Source organism: Archocentrus centrarchus, chromosome 12 (assembly GCF_007364275.1).
Source record: "Archocentrus centrarchus isolate MPI-CPG fArcCen1 chromosome 12, fArcCen1, whole genome shotgun sequence".
Classification (NCBI taxonomy): domain Eukaryota; kingdom Metazoa; phylum Chordata; class Actinopteri; order Cichliformes; family Cichlidae; genus Archocentrus; species Archocentrus centrarchus.
This window is the reverse complement of record NC_044357.1, coordinates 20,225,103-20,252,569: the sequence shown is the minus strand read 5'-3', so window position 1 is coordinate 20,252,569 and position 27,467 is coordinate 20,225,103. Positions and strand designations below refer to the sequence as shown.

Below are 27,467 nucleotides of genomic sequence, written 5' to 3'. Positions count from 1 at the left end.
ATCCGGTGTTTGCTTTTTAGTCTGGGGTCTGGCCAATTTCCCATCTACAAATAAACACTTATGGTTACTTACTCTTCCATTGGCTTCTCCTTTCCACCAGCCCTGGTCTCCTCCGATCTTGCTGTAGATTTTGACAATGTCGCCTTCTCGCAGTGACAGCTCTCTCATGTCTCGCGCTGCAAAGTTATACCTGGCCACTGCTGTGCTGACCACTCGAGGTGTAAACACTGAAAATTGATTAAATAAGAGCTGGGTTTATTAACTTAACGGAGCACTATTGAATTTGTAAAAGAGTTATTTGTAACAAGGTATTAATGACTATCCATGTTTATTCATGAGGGAGAAGGTTGTAAGATGAGGTCACACTGAACATAATGGTAATAATTAGTTACGAAGAATGTACAGATGGGAGACAGCCAGGTCAGTTTTCAGCATGACACACTGTTGCCACAAAATGACAAATGAGCACGATGGGAAAGGACAAGTTGTTTCATCACGGGAGAGGAAATTGGTTTTCTTTTCTTGATTTAATGAGGAAATGTCATCCTGGGAAGAACGGCAATGTTCTTGTTAATGAAAAGAGTGCCACGGAGAAGGAGTAATGAGGTTGAGGTACATAGGCTTATTATGTAATTACAAGAGATGCGGCACAAGAACACAACAGAGGCAGCGAGGGAAAGGAAAGGATAAGTAGATAGTACCTGACCAAAAGGGGGCTGAGCTCTGAGAGGAGGAGAAGTTGAGGCCCTGCGGACTGAGGAAGGAGAAGTTGTAGGATGCACAGGTGGCTGCTGAGAGGAGGAGAGAAAAAGACAGGGGAGGAAGCAAAGCTGGAAAATGTTTGAGGTGAATGCATGCAGAGCTGAAGCCAACAAAGCAGAGAGAGAAAAGAGATTTAGCATTGACATTTTCTCTGTGTGTTCTGTTCTCGCTATATTTAATCTTAACAATGTAGGTGTTGCAATTTGACTGCTTTAACACTGTGAATTTATTTACAAAATCTCAAACGGGAGCAGCATGGGAACTGACTGGATGCAGAACAGCTGCTCTGTTCCTAGTAGTGACATTATTATTCAATCCTACACCAACCTGCAATTTAGTCTCACGCTTAGTTAATTGTACAATTTACACTATGTTGTATCAAACAGAATCATATAATATCACTAACAGGCATTAAGATGACAACACAACAGCATGTTTGATTTAAAAAAAAAAAAAGCGTCATTTTGGTAAATTATCAAATGCTGTGTTCCATTTGTATGCAGATGACACAGTTATCTATTATTTATAGTAGTAAAAATTCCTGCAGGCTGCCTTTGATGTTGTTCCCATTTAACTTAAGTCAGTGTCGTGGATGCTGGCAAATCCAAGTTCATGCTATTTCCAAATAGCAAAGAGTTACAATCTAATCTGCCTGAGATAAAAGCTGCTAAATGGGTCTGGAATTGAAATTAAGATATTGGTATTTAGTATTAAAGATCCAAATGTATTATTTAAAATGCACACTGCGAGCTGTGTCCAGTATAAAAACTTCATTTAAGTTTCTTTTTAATGAATAATGAATCACTTGATTTCAGCAACTTTTTTTTTTTTTTTTTTAAACACTTTTTTTTGGATTACAGTGAACTGCTCTTTATGAATGTACCTGAGAAGCACCTGTAGAAGTTGGATACTGTATACCATTGTGCTTTGTTTTATTACTGGCTGCAGAAATTACTGTCCAGCAAATAAATTTAAAAAGAAATCTATTTTTAATTTTAAATCAGACTTTTAATATATATATAAAGATTATATAACCTCACTGGCCACTTTATTTGGTACACCTTTTCAATGGATTCCATTGGCTGCCATGTGGCAAAGCTCACGTCAAGTCAAACTGGTTTCTTGAACATGACAGTACTCAAATGGCCTCTACAGTCACCAGATCTCAATCCAATAGAGCACCTCTGGGATGTGGTGGAATGGAGAAATTCAATGTGTTAATGTGCAGCCGAGAAATCTGCAGCAGCCCCGTCATGCTGTCACATCAATTTGGACCAAAAACTTTGAGAAATTTTTCCAGAACCTAACTGAATCAATGCTACAGAGAATTAAGACAGCTCTGAAGCCAAAAGGGGGTCCAACCTGGGACTAGCTAGGTGTACCTAACAAAGTAGTAGTGAGTGTATTTAAACCTCAACTTGGGCTGGCTTCCTCTTACATCTGTCCATGTGTAAAATCCAAAAATCACAATGGTTTATACTGTCTTTTTCCCAGACTCAGAACAGAATTCATTTTTTTTCTGGATTAATTGACAGAAGGATCTGAAGTTGTCATAACTGATTTGGGGAGTCTGAATTCATTTGAAAGGATCAAGATCGAGGATACAGTAGCAGTAGTAAAAGCCCATGTGATGTCTTATAAATTTCATTGGCTGGGGTCAATTTTGTAAAAGAGATTTACAGTCTCAATCTTTTACCTGGATAAATAAAGAATATGTGCCCTTTGAACACCATTTTTCAGCTGCTGTATTTGCTCTAAATGTGCCTTTGCAGAAAATGTTTGTGAACTCACCCCATTAACAAACTGTCAGTACATAATCATGCTGAAAGTATAGCTTTTGAACAAGCCTCTTTCAAATTGACATGGTCGTGCTTGTTTGTAATCATAATAGAGTTTTCTAAATCTCAAAGCAAAAGCGTGTGCTTTGATACAGTCAAGGATAAGACTGAGAGCAAACCATTATCAGCAAAAACTCCAGTTGTCTCCATCCACTTCTAGTTTCAGCCAAAACAGGGGGAGAAACGACCTCAGTGCAGTGCAGCTGAAATGCAGTGGCCCGGGTTCGAGCACAACCTGCAGCTTTTTGCTGTAAGTCTTCCCCTGCTCTCTCCCACTCCTTCCTGTCTACCCTTCACTGCTATACTGTCCAATAAAGGGGAAAAAAAAAACCTGAACATAAATCTAAAAAACAAAACAAAAAGGTGCCATTAAAGGACAGAAGCCAGTGCAGGGCCACAGCCAGTATTCATACAGTCTAATGGACACAAAGGGCAGCCAATTCAGTCATTCCACAGGCTTAAGTTAGCCGACTCTCTTTGTCACTCTCTTTATCATTTCACACTGCTGCCCTCCTATTCTGCCCAGCTCCCCTCTGGCCTCCATCCTTTTTTTTCTCTATCTATATGAGTCATGAGAGTCACTGGCCTTGGGAGAAACAGAGGACAGGGAAAGACAGAGTGGGAGGAAGTGTGTCTCATTTATTTTCCCCGTTCTTACAGTATTCACAGCCAAGACGTCAAGGAACTGAATTTGTTAGCTGGACCTGCATTTTTTAGTAACCCTTCAGACTGAAACGGTTATTTCCATAATCATGCATTAACGGGGAGATATTACTTATCAGTCTCCATGCCAAAATATCAAAACACTTAAAAGGGTTCAGGTCACAGCAGCACCAGCCTAACTGAGGAAGCTTATTTACCCTTCTCACTGGCTATGTTCTGAGGGGGTTTGGAGGCATCACCAAGCCAAGCGAATTTGAAGTGTAAGCAAATTAGTGTGTGTGTGGTCTTTTGTCAAAGCAACAGATGCCCAAATCAAAGGAAGGTCTTCTCAGTGTTCCTCTGACCATGTCTGAGCTCTTCCCTTTAGACCTTTGGATAGTTCCGCTCAACTTCCAAGAAAATCCATTCCTTACCGGCATTACCCAAAGCTCCTTAATGCAGGAGAGGGCTGTAACATGAGTCGAGTGGTAGAAAAGTAGGCAGCGAATGGATGATATCTGGACAACATTTTGCAGGCCCACCACGTGCCAGACTGTTTTTAAGGGTCAGGTCCAAAGTCAGCCACACTAGACCTCATAGGGAAGAGACACAGCACTCGAAGTGTCCTGAACAGAAATCTGTGGAAGAATTCTTGTACCTGCTACTCCAACCAAAGAGCCAGCCATCTGCTTTATAATGGCCCAAACAGAACACACAGAAGCCAGTCTTGTTGTTTGTTGATTTTTTTTTTCTTGCTTTACCACATCAGTAATGTAAATTAGCCTGGTATTTGTTCAAATGCCCTTGTGACATCAAGCAGAGATGCTGGTTGTGTTGCTAAAAGTTTCCACATATGTAGCAGAAGTATAAAGTGTGGAGAAATATTGTCTAGTGATATATGCAGTTTTTTTTTAATTTATTAAAGTTATGTTCATCTCCTTATTTCTTTAGATAGAGGCTTAGTGTTAGCCTGAATAAACTCCCAGCTCTTATCAAGTTGCCTGCCAATTAGTGAAACTCGCTCCGTATCCCGTTCACTGAACCATTTTTGTGTTTGGTTATTTCCTTCTGAACAGCTCCAACATGACTGCACAGATAAGAGTCATGGTCACTTAATCCATACTCTAAATCCACACACTACTGTGGAATCAGTTACTCCGATTAAGTTATTAAAAATGAAGCGCAAACAGTAAGCTCCCTTTTTCATATCCGATAAACATCAAACCTTCCTCTGCCAAAAAGCTTACCGACTATCATTTATCAGCTGGCTGTACTTGGCTGTTCATTGCTCAAGGATCTAATATGATTTTCGGTGACTAACAGATTGCGCTGTTTGCAGAGTTGGATGCTGTGCGGCATCAGAATGGCTGCAGAAGTTGAAAGAAAAGTGTTGGAACAGAGAAAAATCGTTTACCTGGCGAGCGCGTGTTGGCCCGTGTAAGCGAGCGTTCTCTCGACTTGTAGGGGTATCTCAGCGTGGTATCTAACAACTTGAAGCTTTCTTTCAGCGAATGCAACTGATAGTACTCCACAAGCTCCTGTTAAGTAACAGGGACACAAAATGTAAGCTTTTCTGCTTTCACGCTGACATCGAGGTCCTATGGGTGTTTCTGTGTTGGCAGTTCAATATCTGACTTGAGGTTTTTATTTAATTTGTTGACAGTTTAATATGACTTACCAACAGACTCTCGAACTTCTTCGCCTCGGTGATGTGAATCCAGCTGTCTTTTTCGACGACTTTTATGTGCTTTACTTCATCATTAAATCTGTGACGAGAAATCGCAAAGAATAGATTATTGATTTCCTTTATCTATAGCTCACAATTTAAAATTACATCTTGTTGAGTTTGTATTCTCTCGTGCCTTTAGCTTAAAGGCTAGGTTCTGCTGCTCGAGACGTTTTTTTTGGTATATCTGATGAAATGGGACTGAAATTAAGTGTTTTTCTTAACGTTAAGACTTCTTAATGGATTTGTTTACGTAATTATATTGAGCCCGGTCCCCAGAGTCCCTCATCACCTGTGTTAAATACAAATGTGCAAATGCATTCCTTCTCCCAACCCATCTTTTATATGACAACTCCAGTAAGGAACTCATAGATTCTTTCTCTTGAGGATGCATTCTCTCAGAGAAGAGACACAAAAAAAAGGATATTAAAAAGAAAGGGGAAAAAAAAGCAATTACTGAGTGGTAATTAGCTGGAGCTAAAAGATGCACAGAAAAAGCTGACTAGGGCTCCCTGTGAGAATACTTATTCCCCATGAGATATGGATAAAAAAACCTTCCCTTGACATTTTCCTCTCCTGTAAGATGTGAAACACTCACTTGATGCTGATGGCGAACCTCTCCGCCTCAGCTGTCCTCTCTCTGATAAGGTAGGTCCCACTGCAGTGGGATTTTAAAAGGTTGTCTGCCTGCTGCCGCTCCATGTTTCCTGCAAACCTACAGAGAAACCAGGGGGGGGGTGACCTCCAAATTTAAAGTCGTTTCATCACATGACCCTGCAAAGGCTTTAAACACAAGTAACTTCAAACTACCATGTAGTAATTAATCTTTAGTTTAGGGTCAGCTTGCTTTAAAATTGAACCACTGCTTGAAGATAGTATAGTTTAACATTAACAGATCTGAACTAATTATAGGAAATTGACCTTGGGCTAATGGCATCATATAGTGTACAGGGCCATTAAATCCACAACCTTCAGCACTAAAGGGTCTTACCAAGGATATCCATAGTACTCTGTCTCTCTCGAGGGTTGCCGGATTGACTGGAAGGGCTGTCACACATAACAGACACCGCTCAATAAAAAACACACAGGACTAATTCATATGCACTTATGTGAACTCTTCCATCCTCTAATTATAAATGCCGTAATCATTCACAAACCCCTGTACAGGTGTATGAGTACGTTACCTTTGGGTCCAAACAAGGCTTTACATACGAACTGGGGAAAAAGCCGCTCTTTTGTGTTTGCATAAGCTTTCCCTGCAAGATAAGCACAGGACAAGTTTATTTCTACAAGTAAAACAAAGCTGTGCTTACTTTAGGAAAAGGAAAAACTTCTAACATCTGACAGACTTTGCAAACGGGAAAAGGTATTATACATAGTTTAGTTACAGAACAGTTAGACTAGCTCCCCAGATTTACTGGGATAATTCTAAGTCACACTGAAAACTAATTAGGGTGCACAGAGGAAAAACTAAAACAGAGAACTATACCTCCTCCCTGCGACTGATCATTAAGTGCAAATTTATAAATAGACTGAAGGAATATATGAAGGAGACGTTCTTTAGTGTCAGATCTGAAACAGTGAAACTTTGGTGCCCCCTAGTGGTGACAGTTTATCAGCACTGCCTTGGTTTTATCACTGGAAAACAAACCGAAGGTAAGCCAGTATCATTTGAAAGATGATGTATTTACTTGGAACTAAATTAACACTACATACTGTGCGTCATGTTACATATTGGTGTAAGATGTTATATGTAAAAACTTTCCCTATCAAAGCCAGACAGAGGATGAAATGATTTCACCATCTTAGGCCAGCAGCAATCGATTTTAAACTCAGCAAACCCTCTGACATCACATGGAGAGATTAAACTGCCACGTTGTAGAGGGATAGCCTACTGTTATAGCTGAGATCAATTAATGTCATCAGAAAGTTGCCCCGGAGTCACTTCAGGAAAAGCCAGCCTGATATTAGAGTGAGTGATTCAACAGGAATGCCAACAGTTCCTGGAGCAAACACTGTCACAGTTCCTATCATCCAGCCTAATTCACTGCAGAGGATCCTGCAGGTCTGCAGGAGCAGCACTACTAATGTTCAGCTAAAAGTGATTTATTTCCATTGGTAAAGGTGCAAAGAAGTCTTTAAAGTCCTCTAAGATTTCAGAAAAAAAAAGATTTCTACTCAGTGTCCACTGATTTTAGGGATGTATGCCCCACTTTATCATTCCAATATTCTTATTATTCACAGTGCAGAATTCGCTGCTATTTTGCTGATGCACACAAGCCAACACATTACTAATTCAAACTGACAAGGGACCTGTGTTTACGAGATGTGCTCTGGTACATGGTGACGACGTGCAACTACACGATAAATGATGCAGTTTTTTTTTTTTTTTTTTTTTGTAGCACAGTCAGACATTAGTCTATTCCACAGCAATTAGAATTAAAAGACTAACACAACATTTAGGGTATGTTTTGTTACTTTATCACCACCAGGGGGATAAAGCCTGGCAGCACTCTCTGCAGCCAGGTTAGAAAACATGAAAAGAAATGAAGGAAATGGGAAAGTGGAATAATTAACACATTCTATCCTGTTTGGTCAATTAATACCAAAAACAGTGTATATAAAGAATAATAAGCAGTTGTATAGAAGGTTGTGTGCTCAGGCTTTAGTTTTGCTGGTTACAAGATTCGAGGAAGTCATTACCACTGTCCAATAAAACATGTTCTATGCTGTTTATCTCACAGGTTAAAAAAAAAAAAAAAAAAAAAAAAGTTGCACCGTGATCTTCTTGTTTAGATGGAAGGCAGCAATTTGGCATCAGAGTGGCTTTTCAAGTGCAGGAGCAGAGGGCCAACATCAGCTGTCCACATAACAACAATCACACTGTGTGTGTCAAAGTGGCAGATGGATTCATTTAAAAATGACTGACTACTCTACCTCCCACCATGTGATATCCGGGTCTCCCTTCAGCAGCTCGATAAAATCTCCCGTTTGGAAACAGAGGGGTGTCTTCCCTGGAGGCACTGGTGTGCCGTGGTAGTTCTTTACTGCCACCATCTTAGGACCTGCAGTAACAGTCAAAGTGTCCAGTACATTTGATCTCACTAATGAAAAACTGTGTTGACACTGACAGAATAAAAACTGTACTGTCAAACAATAATTTACAGATCAGATTTGGATTCTCCAGGTGTGCCTAATGAAGTGTCCAGTCAATGTATATCTACTGTATGTATATCACTGCCACACACTCTACTAGTACATCTATATCATGAAAATGTATTTTGTGGGAGAATTTAATTTAAAACAGTAAATCTCTGTATGTTCCATATTCATTACACGTAAAGCAAAATATCTCAAAACTTTTTTTTGTTGTTTTAACTTTGATTATTACAGCTTATAGCTCATGAAGATCCAGTATATCAAATAATTAGAATATTTAATTTTGGTTTTGAGTAAATTAATATTCAGACTGTATAACTACTGTGTATCTCTCTGTCTGGTTCAGTAAAAACAACCACAGTTATGGGGAAGCCTGCTGGTCTGATAGTTGTCCAGATGCTGATCATCTACGCCCTCCACGAGGAGGGAACACCACAGAAGATCATCGTTGAGAAGGCTGGCTGTTCACAGCGTGCTGGATTGAAGCATATGGAAAGATGCACAAGCAACACACAAGACTGAAGCCAATTCAAGAACCTGGAGGAGCTTCACAAAGAGTGGAATAAAGTTGCAAATTAGTGCATCAAGAGCCACCATGCGACATCTTTAGGAAAGAGGCTGCAACTGCAATGCATTCCTAATATCAAGCCACTCCTGACAGAGATGTCATCAAATGCATCTTATCTGAGTTAAAAAGAAAAAGAACTAGATTGTTGCTCAGAGGTCCAAAGTCTTGTTTGGATTTCATTTAGAATTCAAAGTCCTAGAGTTCGGAAGAAGAGTGGAGAGGCATAGGATCAAAGGTGTTTAAAGTCCAGTGCAAAGTTTCCACAGTCTGTGATGATTTGGGGTCCCGCGCCATCTGCTGGTGCTGGTGGTTGCTGGTCCACTGTGTTCTATCAAGTCCAAAGTCAATGTAGCCATCTGCTAGGAGACTTCGGAGCACTTCATGCTTCCATCTGCTGACAAACTTTGTGGAAATGCATATTTCCTTTTCTGGCAGGACCTAGAAACTGACCACAGTGCCAAAACTGGTTTGCTGACCATGATAGAACTGGACTTGATTGGTCATACAACTCACCTGACCTGAACCCCACAGAGAAACTACAGAAAACTGACAAGAGAAAGATGAGAAACACCTAAAGGCTGCTATCAAAGCACCTTGAGCTTCACTAACACCTCAGCAGTGCCACAAGCCCATGACCTCCACACCACACCACATCGATGGAGTAATTCACAGTAAAGGCGCCCTAGCCAAGTATTGTATTCTTTGGATCTTTGGAAATATTACTGGAATTCTGATTTTCATGAGCTATAAGCCATTATAATCAAAAGTAAAACAAACAAAGGCTTAAGATATTTCACTTAATGTGTAATGAATATACAACACATGAAAGTTTACCTTTTTGATTGAATTATAGACAAAAAAAAAAAAGATGCAGAGATACATTAGTTTAGTTATGTTGCTGTAATCCACTAGATGGCAGTAGAGAGCTGCGGCCAAAACAAATTTGACAGCTGACAGAATATCCAGCTTCACACTCAAGCTTTAGCCGACAGGAAGTGCTCTTACCCGGTGACATTCCAGGCTCCTAAAAACAGAAACAAACACTGGATTATTGATATTGATAACAAACAAAAGACGCCACCTTTCATAACTTTGTGATGATTATTTCACAAAGATGGTGACAATTAGAGGATCCTGTTGTATGTCGACTTAAAGAGAAACTACTCACCAAGTCAAGAGGATCTGAAAAGAGACACAATATGAAGAGGATCTTAGAGAGGTGAAAACTGTCCACCATTATAGTTTATATTGGAGCTTATCAGCACTTGACAATAACATATGTCAAAATGTACAGCACAGCTTAATGAATGCAGAATGACTGACTGGTTTTCAGTATGTGTTAAACAGCGGATGCAACAAGGCCGAAGATAAAGCCGAAGGCAGCAAACTATATTGTTACAGTCCTGCTCTGTGCTCACATCATTATACATAAACTACATTTTTTAAAGAATTTATTTGGTTATTAATTTCAGACATCAAAGAACTTCATTGATCATACTGAACCTCACTCAGCAGCATTTAATTGGTTCAAATTTGAAAAAAATACGCCAATGATTTTCTGAAGTTATGTTAAGTAAATCTGTGGTTCTCAAGCTTGGGGATGAGACCCCCTTAAGGCATATCAAGATTAATTTAAGATGCTGTCAGATTATGTGGATAGCTGACTAAAAGTTAAATATTTCTCAACTCTTTCCTTTTTTTTTTTTTTTTTAAAGCTAGTGAATAACCACGCGTGTATTGTATCTCATCACTGTTCTAAAAGCACACCCACTGCACAGTCTATGTAGCAAAAAATGGTTGTGAACCTATGGACCACCTAATCTCTGCTTTAAAAAAAAAAAAAGCACTTCAGTGTAGTGCAGTGAGTCCTCATTGCTCTGAGATACCACGGTCCTCCAGTGACACAAGTAAAACACACTGCCTCCCTTTTCCTGTTGGATAAAGTAGCCTTCAAGCAGGGCAGAGGTCACTGGCAGAATTAAGTTACAGCAGTCATCATTAATAGCATGCATGTCTGTGATATCTGTCTAAACGTTGGTCAGCCCTACTACTTCACCCCAACAAGTTCATCTGAATATTTAAAAAAAGGAAATACCTACTTATTTTACAGATGGTGATCACTTCTAGACATTCTTTGTGAGCTCCTGTTCCACAGCGAGAGCAGTAGTAGCCCTGATAGAATATGCCCCTAGAGGACACACACACACAGAAACAAGCACTTTAGTAATGCAAACAGGAAGTGTCTCAGACACAAATTAACCTCCTGTAAGAACAACACACAAGGGGACCTGCTGCTTGTTCCTATAACTGTTCAACTGTTCATCCACATCCTCCATCATTTCCATTCTGTAATTCTTTAAAAATCACCAAATCAACTGGCTCCATTTAAACCGTGTAAACTCTTGAAGTTGATTTGCTGCAGACACCGTAACACTGCATGCATCGCACGCTGCCAAGTTGAATAGTAAGTGCCATAAATCACGATGGGATCCGCTGGGACTGCAGCAGTAATTAGCATCTAGGAGGGAGAGAGGGCGCTGGTCCCTGCCTTCGTCGGCTCTGTGAATTTAGGTCAGCAAAGCCATGAAATTTGTGGGTCAATACGCAGAGTGGGGTTTAGCCGGTTGGCTGTAATAGAGGTGAAAGTGGTGATACGGCGACACGGGTTATCCCCACTGCAGATGAGCCGCATTCTCACAGGAGAGGTGGTGTGCTCAGGCACACCGTGGGTGGTGCTGGGTAGGGGAATGTTTAAAAATAACATCCGTCAGCCGCAGTCACACTTAGAATATTTTCCAAAGAATGCTTTCACACTAATGATTGGTTATGTGAGCCAAAAGCATATTCCCTTTGTGATTTAAGTCTGTCTGTTTATTTACTACTAAATGCAGCAGCATCAGGCACATGAGCTGCTTAAATTTTGTGTTTTCAATTTGTGTTATTTATATACTTTATACTGTGCTCCACTCCAAAAAGTATCTCTTAGCATAGACTGTACATTTAGGTCCGCAGGCTTTGGGAGAATCGCACAATTCTTCTTGTGCCACAGAGGATTTTAAATTGCACCATCGAGATGAGATTAAAGTGCAGATCTTCAGCTTTAATTCAAGTCGTTAAAAGTATCACATTAACTGTTCAGGAATTAAAGCCGTTGTTAAAAATATTCCCTGATTTACAGAGGCTCAAAATTAATTGGGCAAACTATCATAATTTTAAGTATGAGGTTTGTTTTTAATAAATTGAATGAAATTTAATGTCAATGACTGTCCCATGACATCACCAACTGCTGCGTCTCCTCCTTTGAGATGCGTCCGGATCTCTCTTCCTGAAAAGCGAGCTCTACTGGGCTGTGATCACTGACTAACTTGGCCATTAAAGAAGATCCCGTTTCTTTGCCTTGAGAAACTCTTGGGTTGCTTGTTCAGTATGCTCTGGGTCATTATCTATTTATCCAATCATTTTTGCAGCTGGATCTGAGAGAGCGTAGCCCTGTGCACTTCAGAATTCATCCTGCTACTTCTATCAGCAGTCACATCGTTAATAAACACTAGTGACCCAGTTCCATTGGCAGCCATACATGTTCATGTTCATGTCCATGCCATAACGCTGTATCCACCATGCTTATTAGGGCATCACAAGCTGTTCCCTTGTCCAAACTTTCCACTTGTCATCATTCTGTCAGTTGACTGTCCTTCTGTAACCAGTGGTTTGCACCTTGTTGTAAACCCTCTGTATTTACATTCATGAAGGCGTCTCTTGATTGTAGACTTTGATAACAGCACGCCCAGCTCCTCGAGTGTTCTGCAATCATCCACTTTAGTTGTCATCCAGAGACCTCTGGGCCTGTTGGGATAGCTAAGCTGGCCGGTGCTTTTCTTCTTTTAAAGAATGTACTGTGTTGTTGTTTTGGCCATTTTCCAATCCCTCTGATATGGTTTATTTTGGCTTTTCCGACTTACTTCTTACACTCTCATATCATCTCTTTGGACATCATAATGAGAGTTCCAGTTATCAGCTACTAAAAGTTCAACACTCAAGAACTTTTATCTGCTTGATTTGTCATAAAATAATGAGGGAACTGTTTGAGAGTCAATTGTTGAATTTTGAGCTTCTGAAAATGCAGGTAACGCAATTTTTTAAACCCATCAACCATAGCTTTATTGTTTTAGTTAAAATCTTCTGTGGTGGTGTATAGAGTCAAGATTACAAAAAAAAATCTGTGGTTGTCCAAATACTTACAGACCTAAGTGTAAAAGAGGGACAGAGCTCCCAGTTATGAAAAAGTGAAGCCACTGCAGGAGAGTCTGTGGTTGCAAAAAGAATTCTTTGCAGCCCATCGGCTCCCTTCCTTTGTGTTCTCAGTAAACACTTTCCTGATGACTTTATGGGCTCAAATGCTATTTTCATGACATGCTGTATAAAACATTAAGTCTATTCTGTAAATTATGTTTACTCTAAGAGTCAGAAAGGAGGATTATCCTGGAAATGCTCACTGGTTAACAAACTGTCAATCACAAGCTGTTAGCCAATGAGTCTCCTCGGTTTCCCACATCTGGTTTCAAAACGCCAAGATGGTGAGAGTGAAAACATTTAATACAGCGCGGACTTCTTTTTTGTGCATTGTGATAACTTATTAATGAATCAGGTATTTCTCTGTTTTATCTAACTCAATAATAGAACTGCCTTTTCCATTCCTGGACCTACAGTATCTTCTGCAAAGTTTGTCTGGACATGCTGTACAAGTAACACACAAAAAGTCCTGCAGTCCACACTCTGCAGTCCTTGGAGAGTCTGACAGAAGGATGTATTCATTGTGTCTTATTAGTTTCATATAACAGAGACCAGCACTGGAGTTGTTACCTCAAGAGCATCTTGCAGGCTCGACAGTTGGTGTTCTTATCAAATGTGTGCATTTGAAAGTTGTGCTGGTTGGCTGTGGCTCTCTCTGGCTTGATGTTGGACCTGGATAAGTAAAAAACGTAGAATGAAATAACCTAATTGAACAGGAGGACTAGGATTATTTCTCTTGCCATGCTACTTAAAAAAAACATCTTTTGCATTTCCAGAAAAGTTACTGCATTGCTATTCGGGTCTCATATAAAATAGATTTTATTGAGGTCGCATACTCACATGGCCATATCAAATTGCTCCATCCACTTTCTCTTAGTTTCCTCAGTTTTACAAAAGAACTGGAAGCCCTGCTTCCCTTGCAGGTGGATCAGGTAGAAACCATAAGACCACTGGGGAGCAAAAGTGAGTGTTGAACAGATATCAGAAAGAATGGCAACGGCAGACAGTTTCAACAAATATGTACAATACTGCAAATATGATCACATCAAGTCAGAACTAAAAGATGATTAACATGCTTTAGCAGTTAATTAGATATGAAGCTGATCACAGAGCCAGAAGGTGCATATGCAATCAAGGCATTACATCCCCCACCCCACCCAAAAAAAAGAAAGGGAAAAAAAATCCCCACAGCCCAAAAAAATAGGCCACTATGAGGAGATGTGTTAAAAAAAAAAGGGGGTCACTTGAGCTTACCATTTTTCCACTGGACTGGTAAGCATGCAAAAAGAAAGACACCAGAGAAAGACCCAGTTACACATGCAAACATGAACGGACACATGCAGATTCAAAACAAAGAAGCCATGTTAGACCGGATGCCCAATGCACTGCGATACACTTTCATGAGTCCTGAATGATCTTCGTTGCATTTACATGATTTTACAAGCATGAATGAACACAATGCGCATTTGCCAACGTACTGATCATAAGTTTCACATCTGAAATTACCATCAAAAAGCACCTTCAGCTCAGTATGATTACACATGCTGCTTCACTGCCTGGACTGGCAGGGCCACCTTTACTAAGATCTCACTGAAGAAACTGTTGTGCTCTGTCTCATTTCAAACCATGATGCTCTTACCTTTTTCATGTCTCTGTTGTTCATCGGGTCATCCGACATTTTATAATATTGCAGCTCAATAATCTCTTTGAGCTCATAGCTATATCCTTTCCTCTTGCAGACAATGACCACTTTATCAAAGAGGAATATATACCTGAAGACATACATACATTGTTTATTGAATATTGGCAACAATAAAATGTTGCTGATGGTCATTTTGTTTTGTTTTTCTGCAGAATCTGGACTCACCGGTCCTGTTTGGTTCGGTTGACTATGGAGCACACCTTCAGCTCTCCATCTATCTTTGGCCTCCCATACTCCTCCAGCTTCACCTGCTGCTTAGGTAACAAAAACACTCAGCATATTAAACCGATGCATTCTGCAACTTTTTAATAAATAATTTAGCTACATTTTGAATTTCAGATAGAATTAATATCCATGATGAACGCCACAAGCTGGAAACCAGCCGCTTGCTTCACACTTGCATCTCGCACACAGTAGCTACATGTATAAATTATTCTAAGCACTTTCACTGCACCCATTACTGTAACTGTGGCACATGTACAAACCAAAACAAAATGTTGACTCGATGTGTCAGCAAGGAATAACGAGAAATTGTGAGAAAGGCCAATAAAGAGAAAAGAAGTGGGCGCTGCACAAAATAGTGAAGTGAGCAGTTTGCAGTTTACATAAATGATTTATTAGGGACATTATCATAGCTGAGGATCATGACAGGTGAAAGCATTTTGATAGATAGAGGTGGTCTCAGAGAACTAATCATTCTGTCAAACTTCAAAAACGCTTGTTGATGACATGACAGCGTGTTGGTGTTTGCGTTCCAAAAACCAACTAAAAATGTTCTTTATTTCATTATGTACTATGGTGATCAATACGCGATAGATTTCGCTGGTGGCAGGTGGAGGCGGAGTGAAGTGAGCTTCTGTTAGAGGCTAAGCGGCAACACTCGCTGCTCCAAGCGTAACCAATGCAAAGATGAGAGGCGAGTCGGGAGTACTTACAAGGTTTTCTATTGAACTTTGGAATTCGCTGATTTTTTTCAGTGTCTCGTTGTCTCTCTTGACTTCATTGATGTACATGGCCAGGTCCTGGAAGAGGCAGACACTCTTTCACACATCTGCTATTTGAAGCTGTATTTACAATACTTGAGCCACGGTGGTTATATATATAATTATGCAGCTTTGGCTAAGAGCACTGTAGTGTGATTCTGCAATATTCACAAACGCACACGTATACAAACACACCTGCATAGCCTCCAGAGCCTCCTTCAGTTGCTGTCTCTCAGGTCGGTCAGTGGAGTGACTCAAAAGTTCCTGCAGAGGGAGTTTATTTATGTCACTGTACTTTGAGAAACTGCAAAGGCAAAAACTCTAAAGGTGTGTTTGTTTGTCAGGAATTTGGCAAATCTACTCAGCACTGTATTAAAATGATATATAACATAATAAAATATACTCTTTAAAACTTCAATACAAGCAAAAAGAGAACCCAGCCAAGTTCAGCCTCTGGATAGTTTGCATATTTAGGCTGGATGGCTATTTTTTTTGGGAGTTGTATATGATGTATCTTATGAACGATTTCATGTCAGATTATTATCTGAAGACAATAATCCAAACTAAGTTGAGGGCAAAATGCTTCTTTGTTTCTTTTGTCTTTTTTTTCCTCCTTCTGATATCAACAACTGTGCTTAACATCTACAATTTTAAGTTGGCTTTCTGGGCAATATTACTGTAGGTTAGCGAGTTCAAAACGAAACAAAAAAATTATTTAATTGAGCTCTACAGCAGTTTTTCTATGGTAGATTCATGAGGGGTACAAGCATAGAGTTAGAGAGAAGTAAACCTTCTCTGAGTCTAGCAGTATGCAGAGACATTAGCTGCAACATTAAGCTGCATAGCCAACCAACATGTTTAAACTGTCAGCAACTTGCAAGGGTTGCATTTATGTAATGTGCACGTCAGCGTGTGGCAAAGTAAAAGAATAATTAAATGAATTATCTGGTTACAAAAACAAGTCAAATTGTATATGAGAAAATAACCACAGTACTTTAGTCTGTACTAACATAACCATAACATACCCGATATTTTGTATCTTATGCTATTACATGGTTGAGATCACCTTTTTCAGGCCTTCCAAATTCAAACTAACAATGAGCATCATCATGTATTGGACATCACCCCTCACTGGCTTTTCATACCTACTTCAAATGTGCTTCCCACCAGCAAACAAGCGAAACCAAAGAAAGTGAGTTCTTCTGGGTTTCACTTTAGTTTGTATCTGTTACCTTCTGATCCTTTAAACAAAGAGGTGCATTACATTTGTAAAAGAAAAAACAAAACAGTTATATCTGAAAATTGCCAATTAGTAGCTACGGTTAAGTCTGAAGAAGAAAAAAAAAAGATTAGTAAATGGCTTAATAAAAAAATAACAAAATAAAAACAAATATCAAAATCCTTTTTAAAGAAAAATCCTCTATTCAATTTAATTTGCATAGCATAAGATCATAACATAAATTTTCTGAGGATTGCCAAATTTGCTTTATTTATAGAGCAACTACCATAAATAAATGATGAAAAGAGCAAGTCACTCTATGATCAAATAGGGTTCACACCCCTGAGATGATATCGTATAACAACAACTGTAGATGCACCCTTCAGCAGGATTGAAAATGCACACAGACACAGCAAAACAGGGGTTGTCAGTCTGACGTGCCCTGAGGCCTCAGCGCGCGGCACTGTTTTACTGCAGAGCTGCGGGAAGCAGTGAAATGGGTTGTACTTAATCTGATTATTGCACGGTTGATTTGACCTCAGTGGCTCACTGTGACTCCTGCAGGGGTTCGATTCAAGCTAATACAGAAGCCACAGCGCTCTCTGTGTGGACCGACAATCACCTGACGAAGACGCTCGCCGCTGCCCCTGGCCATTACCAACCGCATCATGAACTCATATGTTCATCCATAATTAAGATGCAAAGACAATTAACTGTGGCAAAAACTGTATTAGAGTAGATTTCTTTTCTTTTTTCTTTTTTTTTAATAAACATGAGGGGACAGGTGACGGGTGAATTGTTGGCTTATGGTCAGACACTGTGATTATTAGTTCTACCAACAAAGAGCACTTTTTTACTAAATGATTATTTAGTAGCCCATCAGCACTAGACCAACTATTGTTAACAATTTCAAACAACAATTTCATGCATGTACACAAAGCCGAGCTGTATTAAGCTGTATACATGTTGCTTCAGTGACACTTTAAGTTAAAAGTTTTTTGAAGGGGCAAAACATAGTTTTTAAAATAATTTTAAGTGGCAAGGCTACGAGTCTGGAAAATCATGACAGGACTGGCCAAATCCAGGCAAACATCTGACACCGCCAGGCACTCAACCGAGGAAATAGGTGTTATGCATCATTTAAAATCAGAGCAGAAATGAAGCATTACCTCTCCGTCAAAGGCTCAAGAAGAAAATATTTCAGCGCATTTCTGTTTTTCAGGATGGTAAATGGTTAACTTAATGCTAAATATACACCACAAATCCTTCAACTCCGTGTCAAAAAGGTGCCAGAAAACAGTTTTGAAAATTTCACATAGTGACAGAGATGTTCTGTGTTCACATCACGTGTGTGCAGCATATACTGAGTTTCTAGGATTTAGTGGCTGATGCTGATGACAGCTGATTAGAAGTAGGCTTAAGTTGTGATGCCTAAGTTGGACAAATCAAAACAATGAAAACAATTGTGTCAAGAGTAAAAAAGGCAGCACATTTGCTAAAATATCATCTAAAAGAAATTCCCGAAATTTACAGGCTGCGTCACTGCACGATAGCTAGTAGTCAAAATCATAACTGTCCTACTCCACACTGTAACCTGGAGCTCTGAGGGAAAAGTTAACAAGTTAATGATTCATGAGTCATACCTCAGGGCATAACTGATATTTAAAAGATGTGCAGTGTGAAGACTCTCACCTGTTTCAACAATCAAACATATACAGAATTTGTGTCTTTGAATCCTGTCAGTATTGGACCACAGAAATCCACAGAGATGCAGAGATATTAAAGAAGGGCTCAGTGCTCTGAAGGGAAGCGATGCTCTCAAACTTTATTGGTCAAAATTTGAATGAAACTATGTAAAACTTTTGTAACAGGTTTTGTAGATGTGACATGAATCTTACCTTTAGCAGCAGGTGATACTTCAGCACCCTCTGCATGGGAACTACCAAAAGATCTTGCAGCTTGAACTTCCCTTCCTGCACTTTCATTGTACATTCCTGTAAAAAAGTGACACGAGCAGCAGCAGCAGCAGCAGCACGGTTATTACACACCGCATAATACAGCGTTGTACATTTCCTACAAACAAGTATTCATTTGCTGTTCAAGAATCCATTGTTGTGTTGCTGCTGGTGCTTCCACAAATTCACAATGCATTCCTTTAACAATGAGGCCGGTTTATTCTTTCAGGGCACAAAAACACTGGTTGTAGCAGCCATTTGTGACACAATTATACTGCATACTGAAAGAGGACTTCCTCTGACAAATGAGTGCATATCCCTAAACTCTGCCTTGGCTCCATAAGAAGCTGTCTTTTGTTAGTATTATCCTATAAGGTTCCCTCGCAGTGGTGTGTGTGTGTGTGTGTGTGTGTGTGTGTGTGTGGACACATCGCTCTTTACTCAGTTTCTGTAATTGTGCAGGATCAGGGAAGCTTATCCTGTTTTAGAAACCTTGATTTTCTATATTGAGACAGTAACAAGCTGATTTACCCTGTTACAAAGCTCCTTTAATTTGAACAGGGTATTTCAGTACTACCGTGGATACCTAAATACCCCAAATGTATGTTTTTGTAGTAGTAGTAACACATTGGATTGTCTGCAGCTTGTGGTGAATGGTGATGGACGTTACCTCTACTTTAATCCTGACATCCTCCCGTGTGGCTATTAGCTCATCCAGTTTCTTCTGGGCGTTCTCCATGTGGCTGCAGTACTGACCATAGATCAACAACCTGGGGATGTGAAAGTCTCCATTAATCCAAATATGCCATCAGTTAGGTCTAGTCCTCATTTAGGAATGCAGGGAAGAAATGTAAGCAGACTTTAAAAAAAAAAGTTTATAGCTGATACTCCCTGAAAAAGGAACAGGGAGACAAAAGTATGGTCTCATGCACACACATTATATCTGTATATTAAAGAGGTTTGGACAGTAACGTGGACACATATGTTCACATCAGTTTGTATAGTTCCCAGAATAATCTCGATTACAAAAGCAAAAGCAGTTTTGGAAACGTCAGGCTTGCTAATTACAGCCATTTTATTTTTACGCTGATGACTGCACTCACTCACAGCTGGCCCACTGTGACCTTACAAATGCTGGAGATCCAAATGATGAAACAATAATATTTTTAAGAGACAGCTGAGATTGTGATTCACATATTTTTGCTTGTCCTCAGTGAGTAAAAGAGCAAGTGGGCTCATAAAACCTCTAATATCAGTGTAGTGTCTGCTGTCTAAAAATAAGCATTAATAAGGACTAATAAAGCTTGTGTTAAAATCAAAAATGCTGATATATAATATCTTTGTTAAAACAGATAAAAAAGGGTTTATTGCCTAAACCCACAATAAGCCGCGAACTGGAATCTTTAGGCAACATACCGCATATTAATTTTAAGATTATTAATATAATTTGAGAAGTCACTTTAAGAGTCATTTAGCACTAACGGGTGCAGATAAATGAATATGTGAATAAACTTATTATGATTAAGAATAGATTCATATCTCAGGGAAATACTTGGAAGGGCGGCATCCTCTTGCCAATAAGCTATAATCATAGAGCACTAATGAAAGTCAGGGTTTTATATCAGTTGGTTTGCAGAGCTCCTCTTATCAGTGTGTGAGGGGGAAAAAAAAAGATCTTTTAATTTCGAGTAGTGAGGATATGAGAGCTGAGTTCATTAGATATTACAATGGGACACTGACATAGATCTACGGGTTCAGCTGGGAGGGAGTTCAAAGTCATCTTGCCTGGAGGATGCCACTGCATGTGGCAAGCATTCTTCTCGCTTACTCAGTCAAAGTAGGGCACTGGCACAGGCTGGTATAGTGCAACCCCCCCCCCGCGTGGTAGAGTTGGCACATAGGCCTCTTAATCTGAATCTTAAGCGGAGCGAGGCGGTGCAGAGAGCTGGCACCCTGAAGTCTAATCAAGCTCCTGATAGCTCTGAATAACAGGCACCAAAAACAGACCAACCAGGGGAAGTTTGAAGTCATGCAAACAGGAAACAAAACTGGTTGCACATAGTGACACATGTTAAATATTTATTTTCAATTTCACTTACGGTTAACGGTTCATTTTTTTAACCAATAAGGAAGCAAATCTTTAGAGTGTCAATTCTGTTTAAACTGCTTCTATCTCCAATATCATGAATGGATATTAAAATAGTTCTTCATACAATGCTCCCAAAACACGAATCTCCATTATTAAAACAAAAGCATCCCTTTAAATGAAAATTTGTGCTCTTCCAAAGGCTCTAAAATGTCAAGGCTACAACCATGTGAAACCCCAAACACTGAACATCTTTGCTTTAAAAGAAGCATTTCTGTCAAACCCATTCACCACATGATTATCCTCTGCTCTGCAGAGATCAAGAAAGGATGATCACTGGAGTTCCACTGAACCTCAGGCAGAGGTTTGAATAAGGCCCCCCTGCAGGCTCCAGCTGTGGTTAAGCCCTGGGCTAACAAGGCCCTGATTAAGATGTAATCCACACTCTGGGAGACAGCTCTCCTCAGCTCCCACTCAACTTTGACGACAGAGTGATTGAGATTAATGGCGGCCTCGATCAATTATAAGACCGTGAGGACATAGTGGTACGTGCCAGATGACAAAACTCACAGTAAGTTGTCACCTCCTAATGGGACATGAAGGTAACGGCAGCATAAGAAATGATCCGATTTCATTTCAATATGGGAATTATTAGAAATTTCAAAAAAAAACTTGGTCAATATGAACAAAATGCAGAACAAATAGCTGCTCTTTAAGTCATGCAGGAAGCAAATGTGGCTACACTGTCCTTATGACCCGTTTTGTGACGCCTAGAGATTAATTCTTTTCTATTATCAATGCATGGCCTTAATAAGCAAAATCTATTCAAGGTAACCAAATCATATTTCTTTTAGAACAATAACAAGTGAATGAAAATGATTTAATGAAAGGCTTATTTGGTTTCTCATGTGGGAGGGTTTAACAGAAGGCCCTTCTTCAGTGTGTGTATGTCTCTGAGACTATTTTAGCTAACAGCTTTAGTTCTGCTGCACAGGCGTTCTATTTAGGCCACCTGTTCACTGACAGATACCTCGAGTTGATTCTCAGTGTTGGTACATCCCAGAGCACCCAGCTTCATATCATGTTCATATTTCAGACGTAGTGTGGTTAGTGTGGTGTTCTTCTATACAGATGTAATTATACAAAGCTTTAATGAAGTTTAAATTATGGAACTCAAACACTTTTATGAAGCTTATTTTAACATGGAACAGGGAAAGTGTCAGGTGAAGTACAATATTCTTGCTATTGTCCAAAGAAATTGCTTTTTTTGACCAGGTCACTTGTGTGTTCAGCATCTGAAAAAGCCATATACTTTTTCAGCCAAAATATATTAATGAAAGACCACTAAGGCTGTAGTACATTAATAAATGCTGTCATTTGTTTGTTTTTTTTTATGAATTTGAGAAAATCCTGATCATCATCTTCTTTTTTCAGCTGCTCCATTTACGGGTCACCACAGGAGACCATCTGTCTCCACTTCACCCAGTCTCCAGCATCCTCCTCCTGTCACACCAACCCTCTGCATGTGCTCCTTCACCACATCCACGAATCTTCTCTGTGGTCTTCCTCTTTTCCTCCAGCCTAACAGCTCCATATTCAACATCATGTGCCCATTACATCCATGTTTGATTTGGCAAAGATTTTAATGCCAGATGCGCGTCCAGATGAAATCCTCCCCATTTATCCAGGTTTGGGAATGGCACTAGGTGTACACTGGATTATGGCCTACCCCCGTGGCTGGGTTTTGAGAAAAATTAGGAATAAAATCAAGAACTCGAGAATTTTATTTAATGGCTGTTTTATAAATAGAAGTTGATTACAGGTGATATATATGTTCAGGGTAGCAAAAAAGACAAAATTATCCTGGCCAGCAATCACTAAGTCTAAAATGTGAATAGTTACCTTCCAAAGAAAAATGATGACATTTTTACTCATTAAATGACTGTTTGGCAAGTTTTGCCTAATACAATTAGCATACCTGCAGCAGCCGACACAAGGAAAGGGAGGGGGGGCAGATAAACAAGCAGGAGTTTGCAGGTGCAGTAAAAACTTCCTGTTTTTCCTTTTTTTAGTATTGGTGATATTGCCCTGCTGTGCTGGCTCCTTCTGATGCTGTCGTGCATGTTATTTCACAGGAAATGCAATTTTGAGTAAATGTGCTCTGAGCCTTCACCCCCACCCCTCATGGAGCCCCGCTAGCCGAGTCAGGCAACTGAGGAAACCTCCCAGCAAACCAGAAGTGACAGGCTGTGGAGCTAGCTAATATTCTCTGACACATGGCATTGGGACCCTCTCACCTCTACTCAACATATCCAGCACACAGCAAATGGAGGAGAACACAGAGCAAAGACCTCCACTAAACAGCCTCATAGCGTGGCCATGATTAGGCACTGCATGGATATCAGGGAGTCAGATTACTCCGGAAATGAGTTGGGGAATGTTGCAAATGAGTGCATCAACAAGAGGGCACTTTGATACCCATTTAGTTTATAGAGCTTCCTCTGAGTTTATGTTTCCATTCAGCCTGATTCTGACTGTTTAAGTATTGAGCATATATGCCAGTGACATTTTCAGCATGGCATTCAGACAAATACAAAAAAAAAGAAAGGAAAAAAGAAGCTTTTCATCTTTGGCACCAACGTGAGGCGAAAAAAAGATACAAGCACATTGTTGTAAAGGTCACAGGGACTTACAAGCATAGATAACCAAATTTATTATGCAAAGCCAGGTCCTTAGGAAATTGCCAAGATAAATGAAGAGAGCACTGCTGTGTGAGCCTAAATCCCCTGGTCACTGTTGTTTATCACCATGGAGAGAGAAGACACCACCATGGCTCATAATGAGGAGGGTCTTCATGTCAATCACATTCACAGTCTAATGAATAGTTTTCTTAAAATAACCCTGCATCCCTTTGTGGGAAATGTTGCTCAAGGTAAATAGTAGCAACGAGCAGTATTTGACAATGGAAGGTAAATGTTGGATATTTCTGTCAGAGAGCAGAAGTTTGATAAGCATTTATTAAGTAGCAGGCAGACTGTGCAGTGCTGTACTTTTTTTTTTAATATATTTGAGTCTTTCAAATTGCTGTGGAGGAATTTTGGCCCACTCTTCTTTACAGAATTGTTTTAATTCAGCAACACTGGAGGGTTTTCAAGTGTGATCGGCCTGTTCTTACCAAAGCATCTCAATCTGATTCGAGTCTGGGCTTTGATTAGGCCACTCCAAAACTTTAACTTTATATATATATATATATTTTTTTTTTTTTTTTGGAACCATAAAGAGGTGGACTTGCTGGTGTGTTTCAGATCATCATCCTTCTGCATAACTCAAGTGCACTTGAGCTTCAGGGCATGAACTGCTTCAGAATTTTCTGATAGAGTGCAGAATTCATGGTTCCATTAATTGTCCAGTCCTGAAGCAGCAAAGCAGCAAATGTGATAGGAGCCTTTGTGGGTTTATTTGGTCAGCAGTGATTTTCACCATTGAACTCCCCCATGGATGCACTTTTGCCCAGTTTCTTATAGTTGAATCATCAGGATGCAAGTGAGGCCTTCAGTTCTTTAGATATTTTTCTGGGTTCTTTTGTGGCTGAATCACTGATGGGCTCTTAATTCTGGCCACTACTGAGAAGATTCACCACTGTTCCAAGTTTTCTCCATTTGTGAATAATGGCTCTCATTGCGGTTTGCTGAAGTCTTGAAGCCTTAGCAATAGCTGTGTAACCCTTTCCAGACTGATGGAAGTCAATGACTTTGTTTGTCAGCTGTTCTTGAGGGTTTTTTGTTTTTTAGATTGTGGAATTAAGTGTTGCTTTTTGAGCTCTTTTAGTTTACCTCACTTTGTCAGACAGGTTCTATTTATGCGATTTCTTGATTGAAGGGGTCTGGCGGAGCGAGGAGGCAATTACTTTTTCACAATACTGCATGTGCACCTTTGACATGGGATGCTGTTTTGTTTGCTCAAAAAAAAAGGAAATCTCAATGCTAGAATGCAGAGTAACATTTTATTTTAGTGGGCATTCGGCTCTGTGCTCCAACATTGCATTGCCCATCACAGAGCATAGCCCGTTCAGACAAGATGTTTTCACAGTTTTGTGTGAAACAACTTGACTGGCCCGTACAAAGTTCATTCCATCCAACATTTTTGTAATAAACTATAATTCTGACAGGGAGTCAGGCCTTATCATCTTACATCAGTGGCCAGTGTTACTGATGCTTTAATGGCTAAGTGGGACCTCAGGCCCGGCTATCTGGACATTCTTTGGGATTGCGTGCAACCACATCAGTGAGAAGATCAGCTTAATGAGGAATGAGAAACAGCAAGAAACAGTCTGTGCATGCGTGTATGAGACTGAGGGGGAGGCTGTGTGCCTGTCGCTATCTTTTAATAGGATCAGAGTCTGTTGTGTCAAACCAGCTTTATGTTACGTGGCCCTTAAGGCTCAAATAAGAGCCTATTACCTATGCAAACTGATGTTACCTAGAGAAGTGCTGTGAATCTTTTAGGTTAAAAGCATCAGAGAGGGGAAAAAGTGTCTGTGCTATCACTGTGCAGAGGAATAAAAAATGTACTTATGGATGCAAGGACAGGTAACACACGCAGCGCAATGTGTGACTCACTTTCACATCGTAATGGCTGTATTACTCGCAAGAGCGGCACAGCCATAGCACTATATGGAATCATAAAAGAGACCAGAAGCTATCATCATTACCATTAGCTATGAAGCAGTTGCCTTAGCAGGGATCATTGCACCCCTCAGGGATGCAAATTATCCACACATTGCTCCACAGCTGGGCAAGATTGAGATCATCTGAGAGAAAATCCTGTTTGCCAGTAACCCCCAGCTTCAACTGTTCACTGGGTTTCCTAATCTCCACACCGCTGGAATCAGCTTCTCATCAAGTCATTTCTGTATTAATTTGTTAAACAATACTTTATTAAACCAAGTGAAACAATGAGACATTCGTTATTTTTTTCAAGATGAGTTACAAAAGATCTACAATATCTAGATATTCACTTATTAAGATATTTATAAAATAACTTTTTTTTTTAATTTGTTTTTATCGGGCACCTGGGTGGCTTAGTGGTGAAGCCGGCGACCACATACATATGCCGTGTTGCGGCGCGGGTTCGCGTCCCGGCCTGTTGCCAATTTGCCCGCGTGTCTTCCCCTGTATCTTTCCCCCATTTCCTGTCTCTCTCCACTGCCAACAAAAACTGCTGTGGCCAAAAACGCAAAAAAAAAATTAGTTTTTATCTCTTGAGCACATGACAGTGGAAATCATAGAACAGCTAATTTATGCATATAATGATTTTTGTCAGATAGCTGGCTATGGTGTAGTGGTAACATTACGGTCTATAGAGCAGGAAGTCGGGGGTTCGAATCCCAACCAGGGTGTACTTCCAACACAAATGCTACGGCAAGGGGGAGCCAGGACGAGAGGTCAGGGGGGAGTTTTCATCATTCCCACAGATTTTTTTTTTTAGGGGGGGTATAAAGTACAAGACTACAGACTGTAAACTGAGGGGACTGCACTATGGATACCAACCTTTCCTTGAAGTCCAGGAAAATCTTCCCCAGGCCACTTCCCCCACTGACCACATTCAGTTCAATGGCTCGCAGGAGGGCAAAGTGGACTTTGATCACATCCTAAAAGACAACAGCATTGATGTTTATGATGGGCGCTCTATGGGACATGGTGAATTATAAGAACATGAGTGCACTGTGGTCGTAAAAGGTCAGCAACAATAATCAGGTAGGGTGTGGCATTTAAACTACAGATCAATTTGGTATTAATTATTGCCATTACTAGTCTGAAACACTGAGTGAGCCATGTTCATGTTGTTTATGCAACAGACCAGACAACTTTTCCAATAACTTCTCCAATTTTGGTGTGTCTGGCTGGTTTGATACTTGCAATAATGACCAGTTGAACAGGTAAACCTAGTAGATCGTGGCTGTGGGAGTATGTTTTTGTTTTTTTGTTTTTTTATTAATTTATTTTGGTTACATTTTTCTTATTGTCAGCTCATTGAGTCGTAGTGTGAAACATTTGAACTGCACTAGCCTGCAGGAAAGGTGCTATGCAAATATTGATTGCTTGATTGACTGACTGATTGATTGGTTTTGAACTTCAATTAATTCGACAGACTACATGATTCAGGTAAAAACAGTCAAAATACAGTCTTGGCTAATGTGTCTTTCTTATCTAAAGATATAGTCAAGAAGTTGCTGCATCCTTTACGAGGAGAACACAATCCTTCTGTGTATTAAACTTCGTTATTTATGTAATGATTCTAATTTGTGTTGCTGTTTCATTTCAGTTCAGAAGGTGAGAACAATTGTTTACTGCTGTTACTGATCGCTTATCTGCTCCATTTTACTGTGTGTGTGTGTGTGTCTATGTGCCTCCTATGCCCCTGAAAAGAGAGCAGAGGAGTGCAGCAAATCAGCAGTATAGACTTTATTCACAATGATGGGCTAAACATTTGCTTACTGTAGCATATCACGGGCATTTAATACATTTTGCAACCTAA

The 27,467-nt window shown here is 39.9% G+C and overlaps 1 protein-coding gene across 1 annotated transcript in view; it reads right to left on the bottom strand.

Moving 5' to 3' along the window:
• The window catches only part of vav2 (vav 2 guanine nucleotide exchange factor), a 188,650-nt gene that overhangs the window by 4,290 nt on the left and 156,893 nt on the right, over window positions 1-27,467 (bottom strand). Inside the window, exons 9-29 of the mRNA XM_030742155.1 lie at window positions 26,480-26,580; window positions 19,515-19,614; window positions 18,788-18,883; window positions 15,866-15,934; window positions 15,623-15,709; window positions 14,853-14,941; window positions 14,625-14,757; window positions 14,240-14,254; window positions 13,826-13,935; window positions 13,556-13,657; window positions 10,795-10,883; window positions 9,864-9,877; window positions 9,701-9,719; window positions 7,906-8,033; window positions 6,153-6,224; window positions 5,960-6,015; window positions 5,567-5,683; window positions 4,921-5,008; window positions 4,657-4,780; window positions 702-791; window positions 73-227 (exon numbers count right to left, since the gene is read on the bottom strand). Of these exons, the coding sequence (XP_030598015.1) occupies window positions 73-227; window positions 702-791; window positions 4,657-4,780; window positions 4,921-5,008; window positions 5,567-5,683; window positions 5,960-6,015; window positions 6,153-6,224; window positions 7,906-8,033; window positions 9,701-9,719; window positions 9,864-9,877; window positions 10,795-10,883; window positions 13,556-13,657; window positions 13,826-13,935; window positions 14,240-14,254; window positions 14,625-14,757; window positions 14,853-14,941; window positions 15,623-15,709; window positions 15,866-15,934; window positions 18,788-18,883; window positions 19,515-19,614; window positions 26,480-26,580 (1,854 nt within the window). The remainder of the gene's footprint in view (window positions 1-72; window positions 228-701; window positions 792-4,656; window positions 4,781-4,920; window positions 5,009-5,566; window positions 5,684-5,959; window positions 6,016-6,152; window positions 6,225-7,905; window positions 8,034-9,700; window positions 9,720-9,863; window positions 9,878-10,794; window positions 10,884-13,555; window positions 13,658-13,825; window positions 13,936-14,239; window positions 14,255-14,624; window positions 14,758-14,852; window positions 14,942-15,622; window positions 15,710-15,865; window positions 15,935-18,787; window positions 18,884-19,514; window positions 19,615-26,479; window positions 26,581-27,467) is intronic.